Source organism: Ursus arctos, unplaced genomic scaffold (genome assembly GCF_023065955.2).
Source record: "Ursus arctos isolate Adak ecotype North America unplaced genomic scaffold, UrsArc2.0 scaffold_30, whole genome shotgun sequence".
In the NCBI taxonomy this organism is placed as follows: domain Eukaryota; kingdom Metazoa; phylum Chordata; class Mammalia; order Carnivora; family Ursidae; genus Ursus; species Ursus arctos.
The window spans coordinates 22,717,512-22,736,036 of NW_026622986.1; the positions used below are offsets into that span (position 1 = coordinate 22,717,512).

The window sequence follows — 18,525 nt, forward strand, 5'->3', positions numbered from 1 at the left end:
GTTAAGATGTAAACATTTTGGGGGGCTATTATTTTGCTTACTACAGGTGGTTAGAGTTTTATTGAGGAGGTGGTCTGTCTGAGCAAGGATCTTAATTAAGTGAGGGAGGGAATGAAGCAGTATTGAGGGCTGTGTAGTGTTCCAGCTTACAGTGAAGTCATTGTTGAAATATGAAGATGAAAGTGTCCTTGGGAGATGGAGGCCACTGGGCTGGACTGAAGTAAGTCAGGGAAAGAGTGACAGAAAATGAAACTGGAGAGCCAAGTATATAGGCAAGTGCCATAAAGACCAGGGTCGGGGCTTTGGATATTATTCAAGGAGTGATGGGCAGCCACTGGGAGTTTTGAGTAGACAAGCAAGATAATTTGAATTATATTTTCCCAAGGATCAGTTTAACAGACTGTAGACAAGCAAGGAGACAAGATGGAAGACTACCTCCATTGTCCACTGACAGAGAAGTATGTTTAGCGTTGGGTGATAGCAGTAGGGGGTTGAAAAATGGTTGGCTCTGGGGTTCATTTGAAAGTACACGTGGTAGAATTTCATTGTGGATCAGGTGAAAGGTGTAGAAGAAAGAGAGAATTTTGACCTGAGTAATGGAGGAATGGGACAGAGACAGGGAATAATAGGGAAGGAGCAAGTCTTGGAAAAAAATACTAGGAGTCAAATTCAGACAGGTGAAATTTGAGCTGCTTATTGGACATCCAGGTGAAGCCATATGGGAAGGTGGATCAGTAAAGTTGGAGCTCAAGCAAGAGACTTGGATCCCAAGACTGAGATTTGAAAGTCATGAGTCTGTGGATGATATTTAGGACCACACCTTGGGGAGTGAGTATGGTGGGAGAAGGGGGAAGCAAAGCACAGCCAAGAGAAGAGAGAAGAGCATGAGAAGGGAGAGATCATGGCTGCAATTGAGTTCTGGGGCACCCCGACATTTGGAGAATATTGGAGAATTGAGGAGGATGTGTAACAAGCACTGAGAAGGAGGGCCATTGTGGTCGAAGTCACGAAGCCAGTGAAGCAAGTCTTGTGAGGCGGAGTGAAGTGAGGATGGAAATGGGAATGTTTGCTTTGGCAACAGGAGGTTATTGCTGATAATCAAAAGTGGTTGCAGTGGAGTTTTTGAGAGAGAAAATGAGAGCACTGATGGGGATAGCAAGGACCAAGGACTTTTACTATACATGGGATCAGAGAAACGTAGTCGTCGAGAAGATATTCCAGCATGTGTGCAGTCTATTAGGAAGCAGCCCGTGGAGAGGGAGGCAACAGTGACTGAAAGAGAAGGGGAACTGCAGGAACGAAGTGCTGAGAAGATGAAAAAGGGTGTGTGCGACTCTTACACAGATGGAGGGGCACAGGGGCAGCTCTTCCTCAGTGACAGGACACGGCACAGTGAGGGCACCAGTGAGAGAGTTTGGTGGGTCTGGAGACAGGAGGAGGAAAATGACCCTTTCTCATGTCTTGCATTTTCTCCATGAAATAAGCAGCTAGGTTAGCAGCTGAGCATGAGAAGGTAGCATAAGGTTAGGAGATTGAGCAAGTGTGAAGAGTCCCCAGGGTGGAATGAACTGAGTAGTGAAGTCACAGGATTGATTAGCAGGCAGTGCGTAGGGACCATGCAAATTTTATTTTATTTTATTTTTGTTAACCCTTTTATTTAAAAAAAATTTTTTTTAAGCAGAGAGAAAGAAAGAGAGAGTGAGCACAAGCAGGGGGAGTGTCAGGGAGAGGGAAAAGCAGGGGCAGGCAGTGAGAGAAGGCGGCTCCCCGCTGAGCAAGGAGCCCAATGTGGGACTCGATCCCAGCACCTTAGAATAATGACCTGAGCCAAAGGCAGACGCTTACCCAGCTGAGCTACCCAGGTGTCCCTGGGACCGTGCAAATTTATAAATCTGAATTTATTTGTGAAAGGATTAATTTTTGCCTCTGCCTGCCTTATGGTGTGGTTCTACTCATTTGGGATAGAATGTAAGCTCTCCCAGAGAATAATTCCATCTTGAGTGTTAATATTCCATGAGGATATGCTGCAGACACAGAAGATTTGAATTATGAAATGCCTATTTTATGTGCCATTGGGAATGGAGAGTTTTTTTTTTTAACCACAAAATGAGCCATTTTGTTAAATGAATGGTTGGGATCCTTTTTACTACATCTTCCGGCAACAGAGATGAGATCCCAAGGGAAATGCAGGCATATAACAGGAGTTAGTGTAAATACATTTGCAAGCACTATTGGGAGGCAAGTTTATACAGCCTTCATCCTGAAACCCAATCATATCCTGTATTTAAAAGCATTGCTTTGAGGTCATATTGAAAGATTTATGTCATTTAATCTGCTTCCTGAGATTCCCATGCTGAGAGGTTTTCATTACTTCTTGAAGTGAATAAATTGTTGGGCACTAAACAGAAGCACGCTGTGCTCCTGCCAACCTGAAGTGACATAGAAGCTACATTGAGACTTGTCAGTTCCCCAGCTGTATCTATGGCCAAGACATTGGAGAGCAAGTAATTACTCCAAGTGTGAGAAAATCTAGAGCTGAGAGAAAGTCTGAGGAATTCAAGGAGCTCAAAGAAAATCACTGTGCTTGGGAACAAAGTGATGACACTGGCGAGGTAAGGGCAGCATGGGAACTCTGGCTTCAGGATAGAGAATGAATTTGTAAGCGGCAAACCAGGGGGAAGGGAGACCCGTCAGGACGTTGTTGCAGAAACAGAGGCTAAAGAAATGGGGGTCACAACTAGGGAAGTGGCAACAGGTATGGAAGGAAACGGATGGACTTGAGAGGGCTTCAGAGAGAAGAATCAACAGGAACTGACTAGCGAATGGAACTTGGGGGTGCAGCATTGCTGACTGCCAAGCATGCATGCCAAGCTCCTGGCTTGGTTCCTGGGGCCACCATTTTACTAGGTATAGAGAGCAAACAAGACAGACGTACTCTCTGACCTTGCGATATTCAAGTCCAAAGGACAAAAGCATCAGTGCCTGGCAGCAGTAGTCCGGGACAAGTGCTGTAAAAGCAGAGAGTGAAGAAGGTTTTAGGTGTGCAGAAGAAGGGCTCCTGTCTCTGTCTGGGGGGGGGGGGGGGGACTTGTGTGTCTCAGGGACAGCTGTTCAGAGAGGGCATCATTAAAGGCCAGAAGTGAAGAGTGATGTGTGTGTGTATGTGTGTGTGCATGGATGTGCCTATGTGAGCTGTGTGTCTGTCCCAGGCACGGGTCAGTTGAAAGAGAAAGCTGTCCTAGTCAGCATGGATGAGTATAGCGTGGTGGAGCAGATGAGGTCAAAGGTGATGTCTCTCTACAACTGAACTGTAACCAGCTCTGCCTTTCAGACTTTCATGTCATACTAGGGGAGTTTTTGTTTTGTTTTATTTTGTTTTTAATCTGATCTGCCAGAGGTGCCTTACCATTTCCCTTTGGAGAGATGAGTTTTTCATTTATTAACATTTCCTCCCCTAGATGCATCATGTGAATTAGCAGAACACCTACCCAGAAAATCACTTGCATCGTACCAACAAAAGTCCATATGTATTTCCAGAACAAACCTTACATATGACCTGAGTTAACTGGCATATGAAAAATATTTTAAATGGTATTATATGATGTAGAAAACTCATTTGTATTATTACTAAACAAATGTCTGAAGAACACTGGCTAGGCACTATTGGTTGTTAAAAAATCAGGTCGGGAATATGATCTTTACTCTTGGCAAGACAAAACAGATGTGGAAATAACTGTAACAGAAAATTTGTAGTCTCATCTACATCAGGAAAACTACATAATATTATGTATGGAAACAAACATTTAAATAGTGATATGAAAATAAGAATTTAAAATAAAGCTTTCATGATTTCCAGAAGAGAAATGTCTTAGACTAGAGGAATGAGCTACAAGCCTCTTCAACTCTGAATGGTTGGATGGCCTTACCAAACTTAATAGCTACTATGTCCAGGGAGTAGGATTCCAATGACCTCCCACTTAGTACCTTACATAATTCTTCATATAAGTTTCGTTACTTTATATTGTTTGAATTTTTAAAAACAACAATCTGAAAGAATTTCAATTTGAAAGAGTTTTTGGCCCTACATTTTAAAACAGGTGTTTTTTTTTTTTTGATGACAGATATATTTTATTTAATAGTTTGGTTTACAAATCATTTCACTATTTAAATGTAATGTGTGGTGCCCATTTGTATTCATTCCATTATTGTATTTATTTGTTTGCTCATTTATTTATATTTGATAAATTTAGCATGTTAAAATGTATAAAGTATATTACTTTTATACATTTATATATTATCATATGATTGCCAATGAAGCAATATTTATCACATTTTGTCATTATAGTATAGTAGTATTAACTAGATTCATTACACTGTGCATTAGATCTCTATGGTTTATACTACTCATTACAAGTTTGTGCTGTTAAACACCATCATTCTTGTCCTCCCTCCCCTTAAACCTCTGGTAACCACCATTCTACTCTTTATAAAGCAGGGTTTTAAGGAAGTGGTTTGGATTAGTTGGCAAACAAGGAAGAATGGAATTTTGTAAGAGAAACATCATATATAAAGTCTAGAAATGAGACTCAATAGGGAGCAGAAAGGAAGTTACCTGAATGGAAGGAAATTCCATATCTGGACATCAGGTGTGGGGTTCCAGACCTATGCGGTGGAGAGCAGGGCATTTGGATTTGATCTACTAGGTAAAGATAGGAAAGCTATTTTCATGTGTCTGTGTGTGCATGAGTCTATGCATACACACACATATTTGCATATTGTGTACATATATGATACAAAGAAGTCTATAAATAAATGTATAGACCATTCATTTAATCAAAATAACACATTTCTGTCCATCAACAGATGAATGGATAAAGATGTGGCATATATATGCACTGAAATATTATTCAACCATCAAAAAGGAGAAAGCACTGTCATTTGTGGCAACATGGACAGAACCTGAGGGCCTTGCACTAAGTGTAATAAGACAGAGAAAGACAAATGCTATGTCATCTCACTTACATGTGAACTCCAAGAGAAAACAACAGCAACAACAAGAACAAACACTCAAAGAGATCCGATCTGTGGTTACCAGAGGTGGGGGGAATTGGAGGAAAGTGGTCAAAAGGTACAAGCTTTCAGTTATAAGATAAACAAGTCCTGGGATGGAATGCACACCATTATAACCATGGCTAACACTGCCGTATAGTATATATGGAAGGAGCTGGAGTAAGTCCTAAGTGTTCGCAACAGCAGGGGCAAAAACATTCTTTGGTTTTTTTTGTATCTGTATGAGAGAAAAATAGATGTTTACTAAACTTATTATTGTAATCATTTCATTATATGTGTGTGTGTGTGTGTGTGTGTGTATATGTCAAATCATGATGCTGTATACCTTAAACTTATACAGTGCTGTATGGTAAGAATATCACAATAATACGGGGGGGGGAGGAATAACATTACAATTTACAATTACAATTCAATTTCTTACATGTTACATGGAAAAAATGAATTTGTGGTATTTCCTCAAATACTTGAAAACTCACACTAAGATGATCAAGAGTTTGAAGCCTACAGAGCTGTTCTTTAATGCTTTTTAATAGTGGTTTTAGGGTATCGGGAATGACACATTTGGAAGTGTAATTTCCCAGGGCATAAAAATCAACTCAGGTTCTTTTCCTGGATTTGTTCCTTTCTGACAAGGAGCTCTCCCACCACGGCTGTATGATTTTGAATTTTACAAAGGCGTAATCCCTGTTCTCAGATATGTAGTTTCAGTTTAAGTGAAACTTTTACAGCATACGTTGATTATGGGAAAGATTACAAACAAAAGTTTAAAGACCTCTTTTTACCCCTTTCCTGATTAAAAATGTCTGGACAGCTCCTGCAACAACTTTAAGAAAATCCCTGAGGCCGTGCACTTAAAGTGATGACTGAAGGTATAAGGAAGCTTACTGTGTTCCAGCCTGAGGTTGAGGACTTATCTATAAATAGCTTTCAGGAATCCCCCCATCTACCAGAATGTTCTGCTGCACCTGTGTCAGTTTCAGCTTTTCCCTTCTCTCCCCCGTGGTGATCTATCTTCACTTCTTGTAATTCCTCCCATTTGACTAAGCTAAACGATTAGAAAAATCTGCTTGGAGCCCATATGTGCACCATATTCTACACTCCTTCATTCCTGCTCTGAAATGAATATTCCCGTGAAAAAGGAACCAAGAGTTAGTAGGCTTGCCACCCACTGGGATTTGTACCCAGATTGCCCAGAGACTGAAGCTTCCGATTTAAGAGAGGTGGCTTCAAAGCCCAGAAATGTAGGACAAGCCAAATCAATTTGATGGCTGCCAACCATCTAAATTTTCCAGGTTGGCCTACAAATCTTTCGATTTTATCGTTAGGGTGTTTTGGGTTTTTTTCCCAGATCAGTTTATTTTAATTTGTTTTAGGATTTTATTTTTTTAAGTAATTTCTACACCCAACATGGGGCTTGAACTCACAACCCTGAGATCAAGAGTCACATGCTCTACCCACTAAGCCAACTGTGCAGCCCCCAGATCATATTTGAAATGAAGGTGAGATCATACTAACCAATATCCTAGACAAACTTCTGAATAAATTAGATGGGGGCTTGGTCATTCATCCAACAAACTCTTATGGAGGGCATACTATGTTCCAGGCACCATCCTTAAAGTGGGAAATACAGAGGTAAAGCAGGGAATTAATGTCTCTGCTCATGGGATTTACATATATTCTGAAGGAGACAGACAGTAAGCATGCAAACCAACAAATAAGATCATGTCAGATCATCTCAGATAGTGCTCAGCCATGTGAAAAACTGGCAGCAGGAACAGCAAACGAAACGAGAAGACAGCAAAAGCTGAGCATGTTGAAGGGACAGAAAATCAATGTGTCTGCAGCTTAACAAGCCTGGGCAGTTGGAGGGGTTCATGCTGGAAAGGCAGGCAGGGGCCAGATCATGTCAGGAGTTAATCACAGCAGAGGTAGAATTACAACTCTCCAAGAATACAGATGGATAGGTCAGTAGCTGGTGTTGGGACAACTGGACTTTTGTATTGAAAATAAGTAAGATAATCTGTGCCACATCACATAAAAAACCAAATTCCAAATGGGCAAAAATCCCATAAACAAAGTTAAAAGACGAGCAAAAATCGGGGGAAGATATTTGCAACATGTATGTGGGGCAAGAATCAATACCCAGAATATATGTCGAATTCTTAGAAATCAATAAAACAAATCACCAAACAAGAGAATGAACAAAGGATATGAACTGGAAATTCACAGAAGAAAAAGGTGTGTGGGTCATAAATAGAAAAAGATGATCACTTTGCTAATAATCAAGGAAATGCCAATGAAGATAGCACCAAAGGGGGTACCAGTCATCTGGATGGGCAAAAACTTACAAACCTACAAGGACAAGAGCTGCTGCCCCTCTTTTGTGCACTGCTGGTGTGCATGGGAAGTTTAGCTACACTGGCACGGCTGAGAAAGCAGATATGGTGATTCTGTATGACCCACAACGTCATCTCTAATCCGGTGCCAGAGAGACAGTCGTCCACATGTGTAGATGGCAACGGATATAAGGATGTAGTAGAAAGAAAAGAAAAAACCCAAATGTTCACACATCAGCGGAATGGATAATTAAAATGGAGATTGAGTAGGATACAATGCTGAGCAAGAATTAAAAAGAATGATCTAGGAGTGCCTGGGTGGCTTAGTCAGTTAAGCGTCCGACTTTTGATTTTGGCTCAGGTCATGTTCACAGCATCGTGAAATCAAGCCCCACATTGGGCTTCACACTCAGTGGGGAGTCTGCTTGGGATTCTCTCTCTCCCTCTTCCCTTGCTCCTCCCCCTGCTCTCGCATGCTTAATCTCCCTCCCTCTCTCTCTCTCTCAAATAAATAAATCTTTTAAAAAAAATGAGCTAAATCTGTCTATCCATCTATCTATCTAAACACAGATACCTCTCACAAAGATAAAATCAAATGTCAAACACCAGCACAGACTACTACATACAGATAATGTAGTACAATTTTTTTTTCCCAGCTAAAGGGAACACACAAAAGAATACTCAATAAGAAATTGTTGACAAACTACAACTAAATCTGACCCACCACCTGTTTCTGTATGGCCTGTAAGCTAAGAGTAGTTTTCACATTTTGTAACGGTTGGAAAAATTTTGTAAAAGGATAACATTTAATAGCACATGAAAATTATATAAATTTCAAATTTCTGTGTATGTACACAAAGTTTAATTGGAACACAGTCAAGGCCATTCTTTTACATACTGTCTATGGCTGTTTCCATGACAAGAGCAGGGAGGAGTAGTTGCTACAAAGACCATAGAGAGTGCGAAACCTAAAGTATATCTTTTTCTTATTTACAGAAAAAAAAATTGCAGACTGCTGTTCTATATTATTCATGGACATTATGTTTTAAATGGCCAGGAGTATACACATCAAATTCATGATGGTGGATACCTCTGGAGAAGGAAAAGAGGGGAATGGAGCTGGGGATATTTGTCAAAGGATACTGTCATGTTTGTTAATGGGAAGATGCTTAATTGTCAATTCTGCTTGGTGGGAATATAAGTGTTTGTTATATTAAGTCCTTGTACCTTTTTCTACTTTCTTGAAGCCTTGGAAGAGCTAACAAAGAAAAATATATTTTGTAGACACTATTCTGAATCAGTGTATACAAGTCTGTCACGTATATTTTAACAGTTGGATAGTAGTCTATTTTATAGATAACAGAAATTTCTGTTTGAATCCCTTGGATATAAATATTTAAGTTCCAGTTTTGCTATCAAAACCAGGATGGCAAATATCTTCATCTTGCATCTTAAAGCATTTGTGTAATTATTTCCATTGAACCAAATCCTAGAAGTTGAATTCTTCGGCTAAAAAAAAAAAAATGTACATTTAGGGACACCTGGGTGGTGCAGTCAGTTAAGCATCTGACTCTTGGTTTCAGCTCAAGTCCTGATCTCAGGGTCCTGAGATCAAGCAATGAGTCGGGCTCTGTGCTCAGCCTGGAGTCAGCTTGAGATTCTCTCTCCCTTTTCCTCTGCCCCCCCTACACGTACTCTCTCTCTCTCTAAAATAAGTAAATAAATCTATTAAAAAATTACATTTAAAACTTTGGTATATGTTGCCAAATGGCCCTTCCAGAATACTATGTTGAGTTATCGTCTTGCAAATAGAATGAATATTAATATTTTTTGCGGAACTGGTAGGTGACAAGTGTTAAGCCATTATTGTTTTAACTTGAAGCTCAGCACCTCTCCATGAATTTACAGGCTTTTTAATTTCTTCTTCACTCTGCAATGCCTATTCAAGTCCTTAGAACTTTCTCCTGTACAATGTTAGTCTTTTATTGATTCAGGAGATTTTTTACATATTAAATATATTGATCCTTCCCTTGAAAAAAGTTTCACCTGGATTTTCATTTATTTACTAATTTTGTTAATAGTCTTTTGCTGCTTAGAAAGATTTAAATCACATGCAGTCACTATAAAACTTTTCTCTAGTTTATGGCTTTATTTTCTCCATAGTTGGTGATACGCCAAGGAGAGAATTGTTTAGGTAACTAACGGTCTCCACCATCTCCCAGAACCACTGGCCCTTCCAAGAGTTCTCTGGGGTTGACAATGCACTTAGGGTAACCAGTGCCTTCCTTCTGCTATAGATACACATTTCTCTATCCTAATTGCTTTGACCCGTGTCGTCAGTACATCAGTAGGAGTTTGGTCAGAAAAACCAAAACCACTTTGAGTATTACAACTCAGAAGGAGTTGCATACAGAGACCAAGAGAGACGCCATTGGAAAGACTGGGGCTGTGAAGGTCAGGAAGGTCACTGCCTGCAGATGAAGAAATATGGAAGTTCAGGACTTGATCTCTGCTGCCTGATGCACCAAAAAGTGATTATTATCAAGGGATGCTTGAGAGCTGCACAAAGAACTTCACATCTGTCATTGCTGATGTGCGTGCATGCCCGCAACTGCCACCAGAACATAATGGCTTCTCCGTCTTCTCTTTCCAGGCCTCCCATAAGCCTCTTATTCGACCACAGTCTTACTTGTAAGCGTGTCTAGGAAATGTATGTTCCAGGCTTTCAGCCCTCTGCCGTAGGGTGGAGGGCTCTGCAGGATAGAAACCGTGCTGAGTATTTACAGATATTACCTGGGTGTTGTTGTCAGTAAAGATCAAATCAAATCAAATCAGACACATTGTCCTTGCATGGGAGCACCTGTGTGACAGATAGCACAGAGCCTTGTGTTGGGGTATTTGGCATGAAAGAATCTTGTTCAGAAAAGGGAGATGGGAAATCGGGAAAGTTCACTTCCATAGTCAAGCCCAAGTATATTTCGCTCATTTGAAATGTTATGAAACTATGATATTAGATTTAGAGTCAGAGAACTTACAGAAATAATAAACCAGAATTTGGAAAGGTGGTTTGTCCCCTTCAAAGATAAAGGAATGGATGACACATCAAGATTGAAGCTCATCGCAGTAAATGGAGACTGGGGACAGTGGAAGTCTCTCTTGGAATCCTTGGATTGCAAGTGGAATTAGTGGAATTAGTGAAATCCATTCACTTGTATTCTTGGCCCAGAAGAAATTCATTGCTGGAAAACAACCCACAGTTGACACTTTTAATCTACTACATAGTTCAGCCTCAGAACAGCAGAAAAGATGCCTCAGGAGTCACAAAAGCCAAGTCACATCATTTTCTCTAGTAAAACAAGGTCAGTTTGGAAGTGGCTTCTGTCTTTTCCCAGAATCCATTTCCTTCCTCCCAGCAACGTGCTTTTCTTAAGTCCTTTTGGGATCTCCTTTAAGGATATTTGAAATTTTGGAGGTGCTGGTCTTTTCATGGTTTTTTTAGCAGACTGGAAATCTCAAAGCCACTGTGTTCTATTTCTCCTTGTAATCAATCACAGCCACATCACTAATCTTGAGAGGTGTTACTAATTTCACTGCTGAGTACCAAAAGTCACCAATAATAAATAACATATTATATGTGTGTGTGTGAGGTCCTTTCCAATTTGTGGTCTTAGGTTGAGTTTCCAAGTTTCTAAGTAAGAGATATTTGTAAAGTGTTTGGACTTTCCATTATATGGCTACATGATTTCTGTACTGTACAGCTTCTCAGCTTATATAGAAAGCACTTTCAATTTTGTTTATCTCACGTGATTGTCATGACTTTGATCACCTGTGAAAGAGGAAAGGGGGAAGGTATTCTCAGCCTCATTTTACAGAAGAAATCAAAACTCCAAAGATTAAAAAAATTGTCCCCAATCACCAGTTAATGGTGACAAGATTCTTGGTTGCTGAGTTCTACAATCTTCCAAAGTGCCTACATGTAAATAGAAATGTTTATATTTTCACCTTTATGCTGTAATCTTTAAGATGCTCTAGTTCTTTGCTAGTTGTGTGCATTTTGGATAAGGATGTAGAGAACCTGTTTTTAAAAAAAGCTCAGAAATAACAAAAGTGTAAGGTTTTTAAGAAGGAAATTCATGATTTTCTACTACCATGTAAAATGTAAAGTTTAGATTAAGATTGAGTATACATAATTTGTAAAAGTCTGTAATCATATGTAAACTCAATTTAATGTTAATTACATGTATATTTTGGCCTTACTTAATAGGAGTTAAAAGTTCATTTTGTAATGTATTTATTACAGAGTCAAGGAAGAAAAATGAAATGCATACCAAAGGAAACACATACAAATAAAATACCTTGGTACAAATGTCTTTTGAAATTCATTAGCTATTACTGACAAAGCTCCAGTTAGAACCATGCGGTTAGAACCACGTGGGATATATGTTGACTGGGAATCAAGAGTGAAAGAAAAGATATCTGCTTTTTATTAAGACCTGTAGTGTGCTATAATTGGGTTGTGTTTCTACTCAGATGGCCCCCCTCATTCTGACATCTGCAAAGTGTATATAAAACTGCGTTGAGGTGTTATTTTCTGTGGCTGCATGGAAACATGTTACTCAGTTAAAAACCAAGACCTTGGAGTCCTTCACAATCATTCCTGCTAACTCATGCCAAGAAACTTGTGCTTCTCTGATCAGGGAGATTCCTATGTGTTTCCCTATTGGAAAAGATTTGGAATTCCTTAGGTCAGTTATAAATATTTGGTCTTCGATCTTTTATAAATCAATGACAAACGTGTAGATTCAAGACTAGAGAGTACACATCAAGTTTACAATACAGTTTTCTCTGCAAACATAAGTTGTAAAAAAAATGCTTCTTGTAAGTTATGAAATGTCATGTTCAAATATGTATTTTTGTTTGGTATTTTTCTAAATAAAAAGTCTTGGTTGGAACCTCCCCCTCCATGTATGAATTTTTTTCAAGTATTTTTAACGGACACATTCATTTTTACGTATTATATCTGGCTGCCACATTTTATAAATTATTAACAAGTCCATGTCCTCCTTGTCAGACAACAGGAAGATCAGAGTTAATGGAACCAAGGAACCTATAGAATTTAAATCGAATCAGTGGTTTGGAGCAACAGTGAAAGCTCACAAAGGGGAAGTTGTGGTGAGTATGAATTATGGGGATGCTTTGGAATAATACATACTCTGAAATGTTTTAAGGCTCATATTTATAAAAATACTTTCATGTAAGGACATGCCAGATTTTTAATGATAAATTTATCAGCATTCTAAAAATAAACTTAGTGCTTAAAATTAAAGAATCTATTCTAGTGTTTAAAGTTATAGGACACTAAAGCTTGTTTGCCACATCAGTGAGATATTTTCGAATATTTCAAAAACAACTAAGGAAGATAGAAAAATAAAAGCTAAATATTAAGGAGGTAAATATTTTATTGCTTAAGATTGATTTAAAGGACTGATTATAAATTGACCAGAGAAATACGACTGCCGTTCGGATTCTTTAAAAGTTTATCTACTGTGGTGTCATTGATCATTTTTAAAACGAAAAGAAAGTTTTCTTTGAAAATATAACTACTAACTAGGTGATTCTCTGAGTACATTAATACTTCTTAAAGTAAAAAAATCTCATTCCCAGGTAGATATCATTCAGCTTTAAAATGCTATGAGTTTATAATTCTATTCTCCTATTATTTAAGTAATGATACATGTTTAAGTTATTGAGAAATAAATGACTGTATTAGGCTGATCTGGAAATTCTTTGGGGGGAGAATTTTTTAAACCGTTGGCTTTAATTTCCTTACAACAATAAAGCAATAACTTTGCTTTTAGGATTTGTTTAAAGCTGCCTGAATTATGATTTAAAAAGAATAAGTATCTAAAGGAAATGCCTTGCTTTATTTGGTCTGTGGTTAACCCCCCAAGGAGATTTTGACATAAACAGGTAATGTATAAAATACAGAGAGCCCTCTCCAGTTACAAATCCAGAATTTACAGTATGGTCCCTATAGAACTGTACTTGCATTAATACGGGTTTCACATTCCAGAACTGGTAAAAACTTTTTTTTATCCCTTAGTGGTGTATGACATGTGAATTGCTTTGGAAAGCTAATTCCATCTAATAACTATTTGGGGTTAAAATAATCTTTTGGGTACTATATTGTACCCAAAGTCCTGAAAATTTATCTGTCACATGTTGTGCATTTATCCAATGCTGTAGAAGCCCTCAGAATCACTGAAAATGGAATCATATTCCATGTTCATAATAAAAATGGTTAATTTGGGGGTGTGCTTGCATTTTCAAAATTACGTGAAAGGAAATAAGATAATATTAAGTAGGGGCGCCTGTGTAGTTCAGTAGTTAAGTGCCTGCCTTCGGCTCAGGTAGTGATCCCAGGGTCCTGGGATCGAGCCCCGCATTGGGCTCCCTGCTCTGCTTGGAGCCTGCTTCTTTCTCTCCCACTCCCCCTGCTTGTGTTCCCTCTCTCGCTGGCTGTCTTTCTCTCTGTCAAATAAATAAATAAAATCTTAAAAAAAAAAAAAAGATAATACTAAGTATATTTCAAGTTAACTTTTTCCTTTGAGCACTGAAACTTAGCAGGGTAACGGAAGTTCCATTAACTCTGACTACTGAGGAACTTACCAGCATGTTGGAAGCCAATTAATTCACTCCCTAATTTAACATAGCTTGTCACGAATTTAGGTACCTTAGCCAATAAGCTAAATCCGATCATTGTATGAGGAAACTATGACAAGAAAATATTGTCTTTGATGTGTCACAGGCCTGTGCTCCTCTTTATCACTGGAGAACTCTTAAACCAACACCAGAAAAGGACCCGGTCGGCACTTGCTACGTAGCAATCCAGAATTTCAGTGCATATGCGGAGTACTCTCCTTGTCGGAACAGTAAGTGATTTTATTCCTTAAAACTGTAATTTCGCTCAAGAACATTTCTGTGGTTGATGGTGCAGGCAACGTCAGAACACTACCGATAAGGAAAAAGAGATGGGAGTAAAGGTTATGGACAGCCTTTTGGGATGCCTTGCTGTGACATGGGAGCCAAGACAGAATTCTGTTGATCCTCTTCCATGTTATAGAAAATTTCTTTTAGATATTTTGCAGTAGAATTGCCTGGTTCCTTATTTTAGGCCTTAAACTCTCAGTTGCTGTTCAAAACTCACACTGTGATCTGAAGAATTCTGACCACCCACTGCACTTTTTAATGGCAGGAGTGGTCTTAGCTAGCTAGTGTGCTTGGAGCTGGGGACACTCTGACACCAGCTTTCTGTCCAGCCTGTGTTTGGTGTTTTGTTCTGTTTTTTAGAGAAAGAGAGAGCAATGAGTGGGAGGGAGGGGCAGGGGGAGAGGGAGAGAGAGAATCTTAAGCAGGCTCTACATCCAGCACAGAGCCCAACACGGACCTTGATCTCACAACCTTGAGATCACAACCTGAGCTGAAATCAAGAGTTGGACGCTTAACTGACTGAGTCCCCCAGACGTCCTGCAGCCTGTGTTCTTGACAGCTGTTGCTTTCTTTGGCAGCTGTGTGCTCTGGTTATGTGCATGATACACTTCTCTCCTTTAGGTGTTTAATCCCCATTTTTTTACACTTAGAGTGTAAGTCTCATCTGGCCATTCTAGAGATCTTCCAGCAAAAGCAAGCCTGTGAGTGCCATCTTTGTGGCACTGCTGTTTAATCCCTTCTTAGTGGAACACCCACAGATTTGGGACAGCATTTCCAATTGGTTGATCTACTCAGTCTTTTTGTGAATTCTTCCAGTTTTCTATGTGTCATGTCGGTCATTGGGATTTGTCAGAAAGCAACCAATGGATTTTCATTCATATTCTTGATGGTTTGCCAAACCACATTGAGGAAAGAAATGTCATTAGAAAGAACATTCTAGTAACTGATTTCAGGAAATTGATTTTTTAACAACCCAATCCCAAATTAGATTTTCAAAACTGTAAGTAAAATTTCACCATTTTGTGTGAATATTTTTTAAATTCAAGATTAATTTTGGCAAGGTAATGAACACATATCAGAAATAAAACAATGAAGATGAAGAATGGATCAGTGGTATCAGAGGGTTAATAAAGAAGCCACTAAGATTTAATCTAAAGATCAAAGTGGAACAGCTAACTTGGTTTGGGGGGGAAGATTTTGACAAAGAGAAGATTATGACTTTTGTTTAAAAATATTGAAATAAATTAGCCATTTCCTCACATCATGACACATGTCAGCTGGATGAATAATCTGTGAATTAAGATTTTATTTTAAATGGCTTTAAAACAGAGGTTCCTTGTTGATAATGAGACTCGATTATGTATCTATTCAACACATTGAACACTAATTATTCTGTGTTTGGGGAATAAAGCACAGAACAAGAGAAAATAAAACCCAGTCTTTAAGAAACTTACATTCTAGTGGGGGAGACAGACAACAAACATGTAATTGTTCAGATCCAGTGATTCTATATCTGAGTATAGATCCAAAGGAAATGAAATCAGTATCTCAAAAAGATATCTGCACCACCTCCCCTCCCTGTTCATAGCAGCACTGCACACATTAGGCAAGACATGGAAACAATCTAAGTGTCCATCGATGGATGAATGGATAATGAAGATGTTGTATATATGTACAATGGAATGTTATTTAGCCATAAAAAGAAGGAAATCCTGCCATTTATGACAACATGGATGGACCTTGAAGGCATTATGCTAAGCAAAATAAGTCAGTGAGAGAAAGACAAATCCCAAAGAAAAATACCACTTATATGCAAAACCTAACAAAAGCAAAACCAAAAATCCCCCCAAACTCAGATACAGAAAACAGATTGGTGGTTGCCAGAGGTAGGGGGGTGAGTGAAACTGGTGAAGGTGGTCAAAGGGTACAACATCCAGTTATAAGATAAAGACGTCCAGGGGCTGTAAAGTCCAGCAGGGTGACATAGTCAGGAATACTGTATTGTATATTTGAAAGTTGCCAAGAGAGTAGATCTTAAAGGTTCTCATCATAAGAAAAAAATTTATAATGATCTGTAGTGATGGGTGTTAACTAGACACTGCTGATCATTTTGTAGTAAATACATAGAGCAAACCCAGATGCTATACACTGGACTAATAATATGTTTTATGTCAATTATATATCAATGAAAAGATTTTTTTTTAAAGAATAAGTTCGTAATATAAAGTCAGATAGCAAAAAGTATTACAAAGAAAAAAATATAACAAGGCAAGTGGGTAGGGAGTGACATGCCCTGCCTGGGTGGGGAGAGGAGCTTTGAGACAGGACCATGCGAGGGGCTCTCTTGGCAAATGGCTATTGGAAAGGGCAAGAGCGAGCTTCCCAGACACAGGCAACAGCCAAAAGAGGCATATTTTGAGTCATGTCCCACTCAGAGTGTTGTGTTCCTTGGTTCAGTGTGAGGCCGTTGCTATTACGCTAAAGGTAAAAGTCAGGTAGAGAGATAAATAAAGCCCTGAATTTACTTAGAAAACTAACGGTAGAGCTGACATTTAACGCGGAACGTGTTTCATCAATCCTGTTCATATCATATTGCTCATGCTTTGCTAAAAAGGCTTCCCCAGCACAGTAAACTCGTACAGCTGAAACGATGAGCTTCACAGTCCTCCTGCCTTGGTGATATATCATCCTCTTCCGACCCACGTGGAGGGTGATCTTTTATAAAACTTGTCACTGCCTCTTGTTCTGCCTTTTTGACTGAGTGCCTCTGTGATGAGAGAATTCAAGTTAAAATACAGCACATGGCACTTAGATATGAGTCTGAGCCTTTACCTGAAAATAAGAATTATAGCAGCCTTGTGTCTTGAGTGACACGGGCACATTATGATGCCAATTTACTTCCTGTTTATTTTCCTAAATAAAAGAACAGCGTGACAAAGGTAAAACTGGAGTTTATGTTGAATTGCAGAATAGCTAAATAAACTGCCAAGAATTCTTTCAACTCTAATACACAGCTATAGTTTTCATATTCCTCGTGGTCACTCTCTTACTACAAATACTTCTTCCTCCTGAAATTCACCCAAAGAGCGGCCTCGGCAGTGTACAGTTCATTAACACAAAGCCGGCTTGTTCAGGAGCGTCCGATCAATCTCACAGAAGGAACATCAGCAATATTATTTTCAAGAGAGAATTTAAAGAACTCTCTCATGCTCATTCCATACCACAAACATACCCCACTGATACGTTAAGCAATATGGGAACTTATCTGCTCATTCATATTCATGATGTGCCTACAGCTCTTATGATCATTCCTAATTCAGGGGAGGATTATTTACATATGGTCTCCCAACGGACAGTAGCGAGTGGTCAGCATGATGCCCTGGATTCCTGAGTGCATCCTGGGACATAATTGTAAAGTTTACAGACGCTCCAAAGTTCCAGGAGGATAGATTCTCTTAGGTCTCATGAACTGTACCTCTAAGAGAAAAAAATTACCTCACATTCTCTTATAACCACTGTTTCCAATAAACATTAGAAGTTCGTCATTTTCTCGATGAGTTTCATAAAAAATTAGTGTTTTCTCTTAATTTTTTCAGTTTCCTGTTTTGAAGCAAAATAATTTCATAGAATGGTCTTATTTTCTTCCTTTTTGAATAATTTACAATATTAAAAATGAAAGAAAGACTTGGTTTTAAAAAGGATTTCTAAAGAGGTTTGTACATGAGAAAAATACATTTCTAAATATACTCAAGATCACGCATATATGTTTACATAATCATATGTCAGGTATTCATATAGAAATATTTATACACATGAACTTCCAGAAGGCTGGTACCCAGACATTGGAGGTTATACAGATGAACCTTTAGGGAACTTTATAGCATTTGGAACTACAAACCACAAAATACAGTTTAAAATATGGAAGAAATTTCATAAAAATACAGTGTAAAATGTTGTACACTTAAAAATTACAAAGGGTAAGTCTCATGTTAAAAGTTTCTACCACAAAAAAACAAACAAACAAGGGGACACAAGAATTTTTTGTAGGTGATAGAAATCCTTATTACTTTGATTTTGGTGATGGTTTCATGGATGTATGCCTATGTCCAAACTCATCAAAATGCATATA

General features: G+C 38.6%; 1 protein-coding gene across 2 annotated transcripts in view; it reads left to right on the forward strand.

Annotated features, from left to right (window-relative positions):
* The window catches only part of ITGA8 (integrin subunit alpha 8), a 172,566-nt gene that overhangs the window by 11,685 nt on the left and 142,356 nt on the right, over nt 1–18,525 (forward strand). For both annotated transcript variants that reach the window (XM_026479018.4, XM_026479019.4), the window contains exons 3-4: nt 12,478–12,578; nt 14,215–14,338. In XM_026479018.4, the coding sequence (XP_026334803.2) occupies nt 12,478–12,578; nt 14,215–14,338 (225 nt within the window). The remainder of the gene's footprint in view (nt 1–12,477; nt 12,579–14,214; nt 14,339–18,525) is intronic.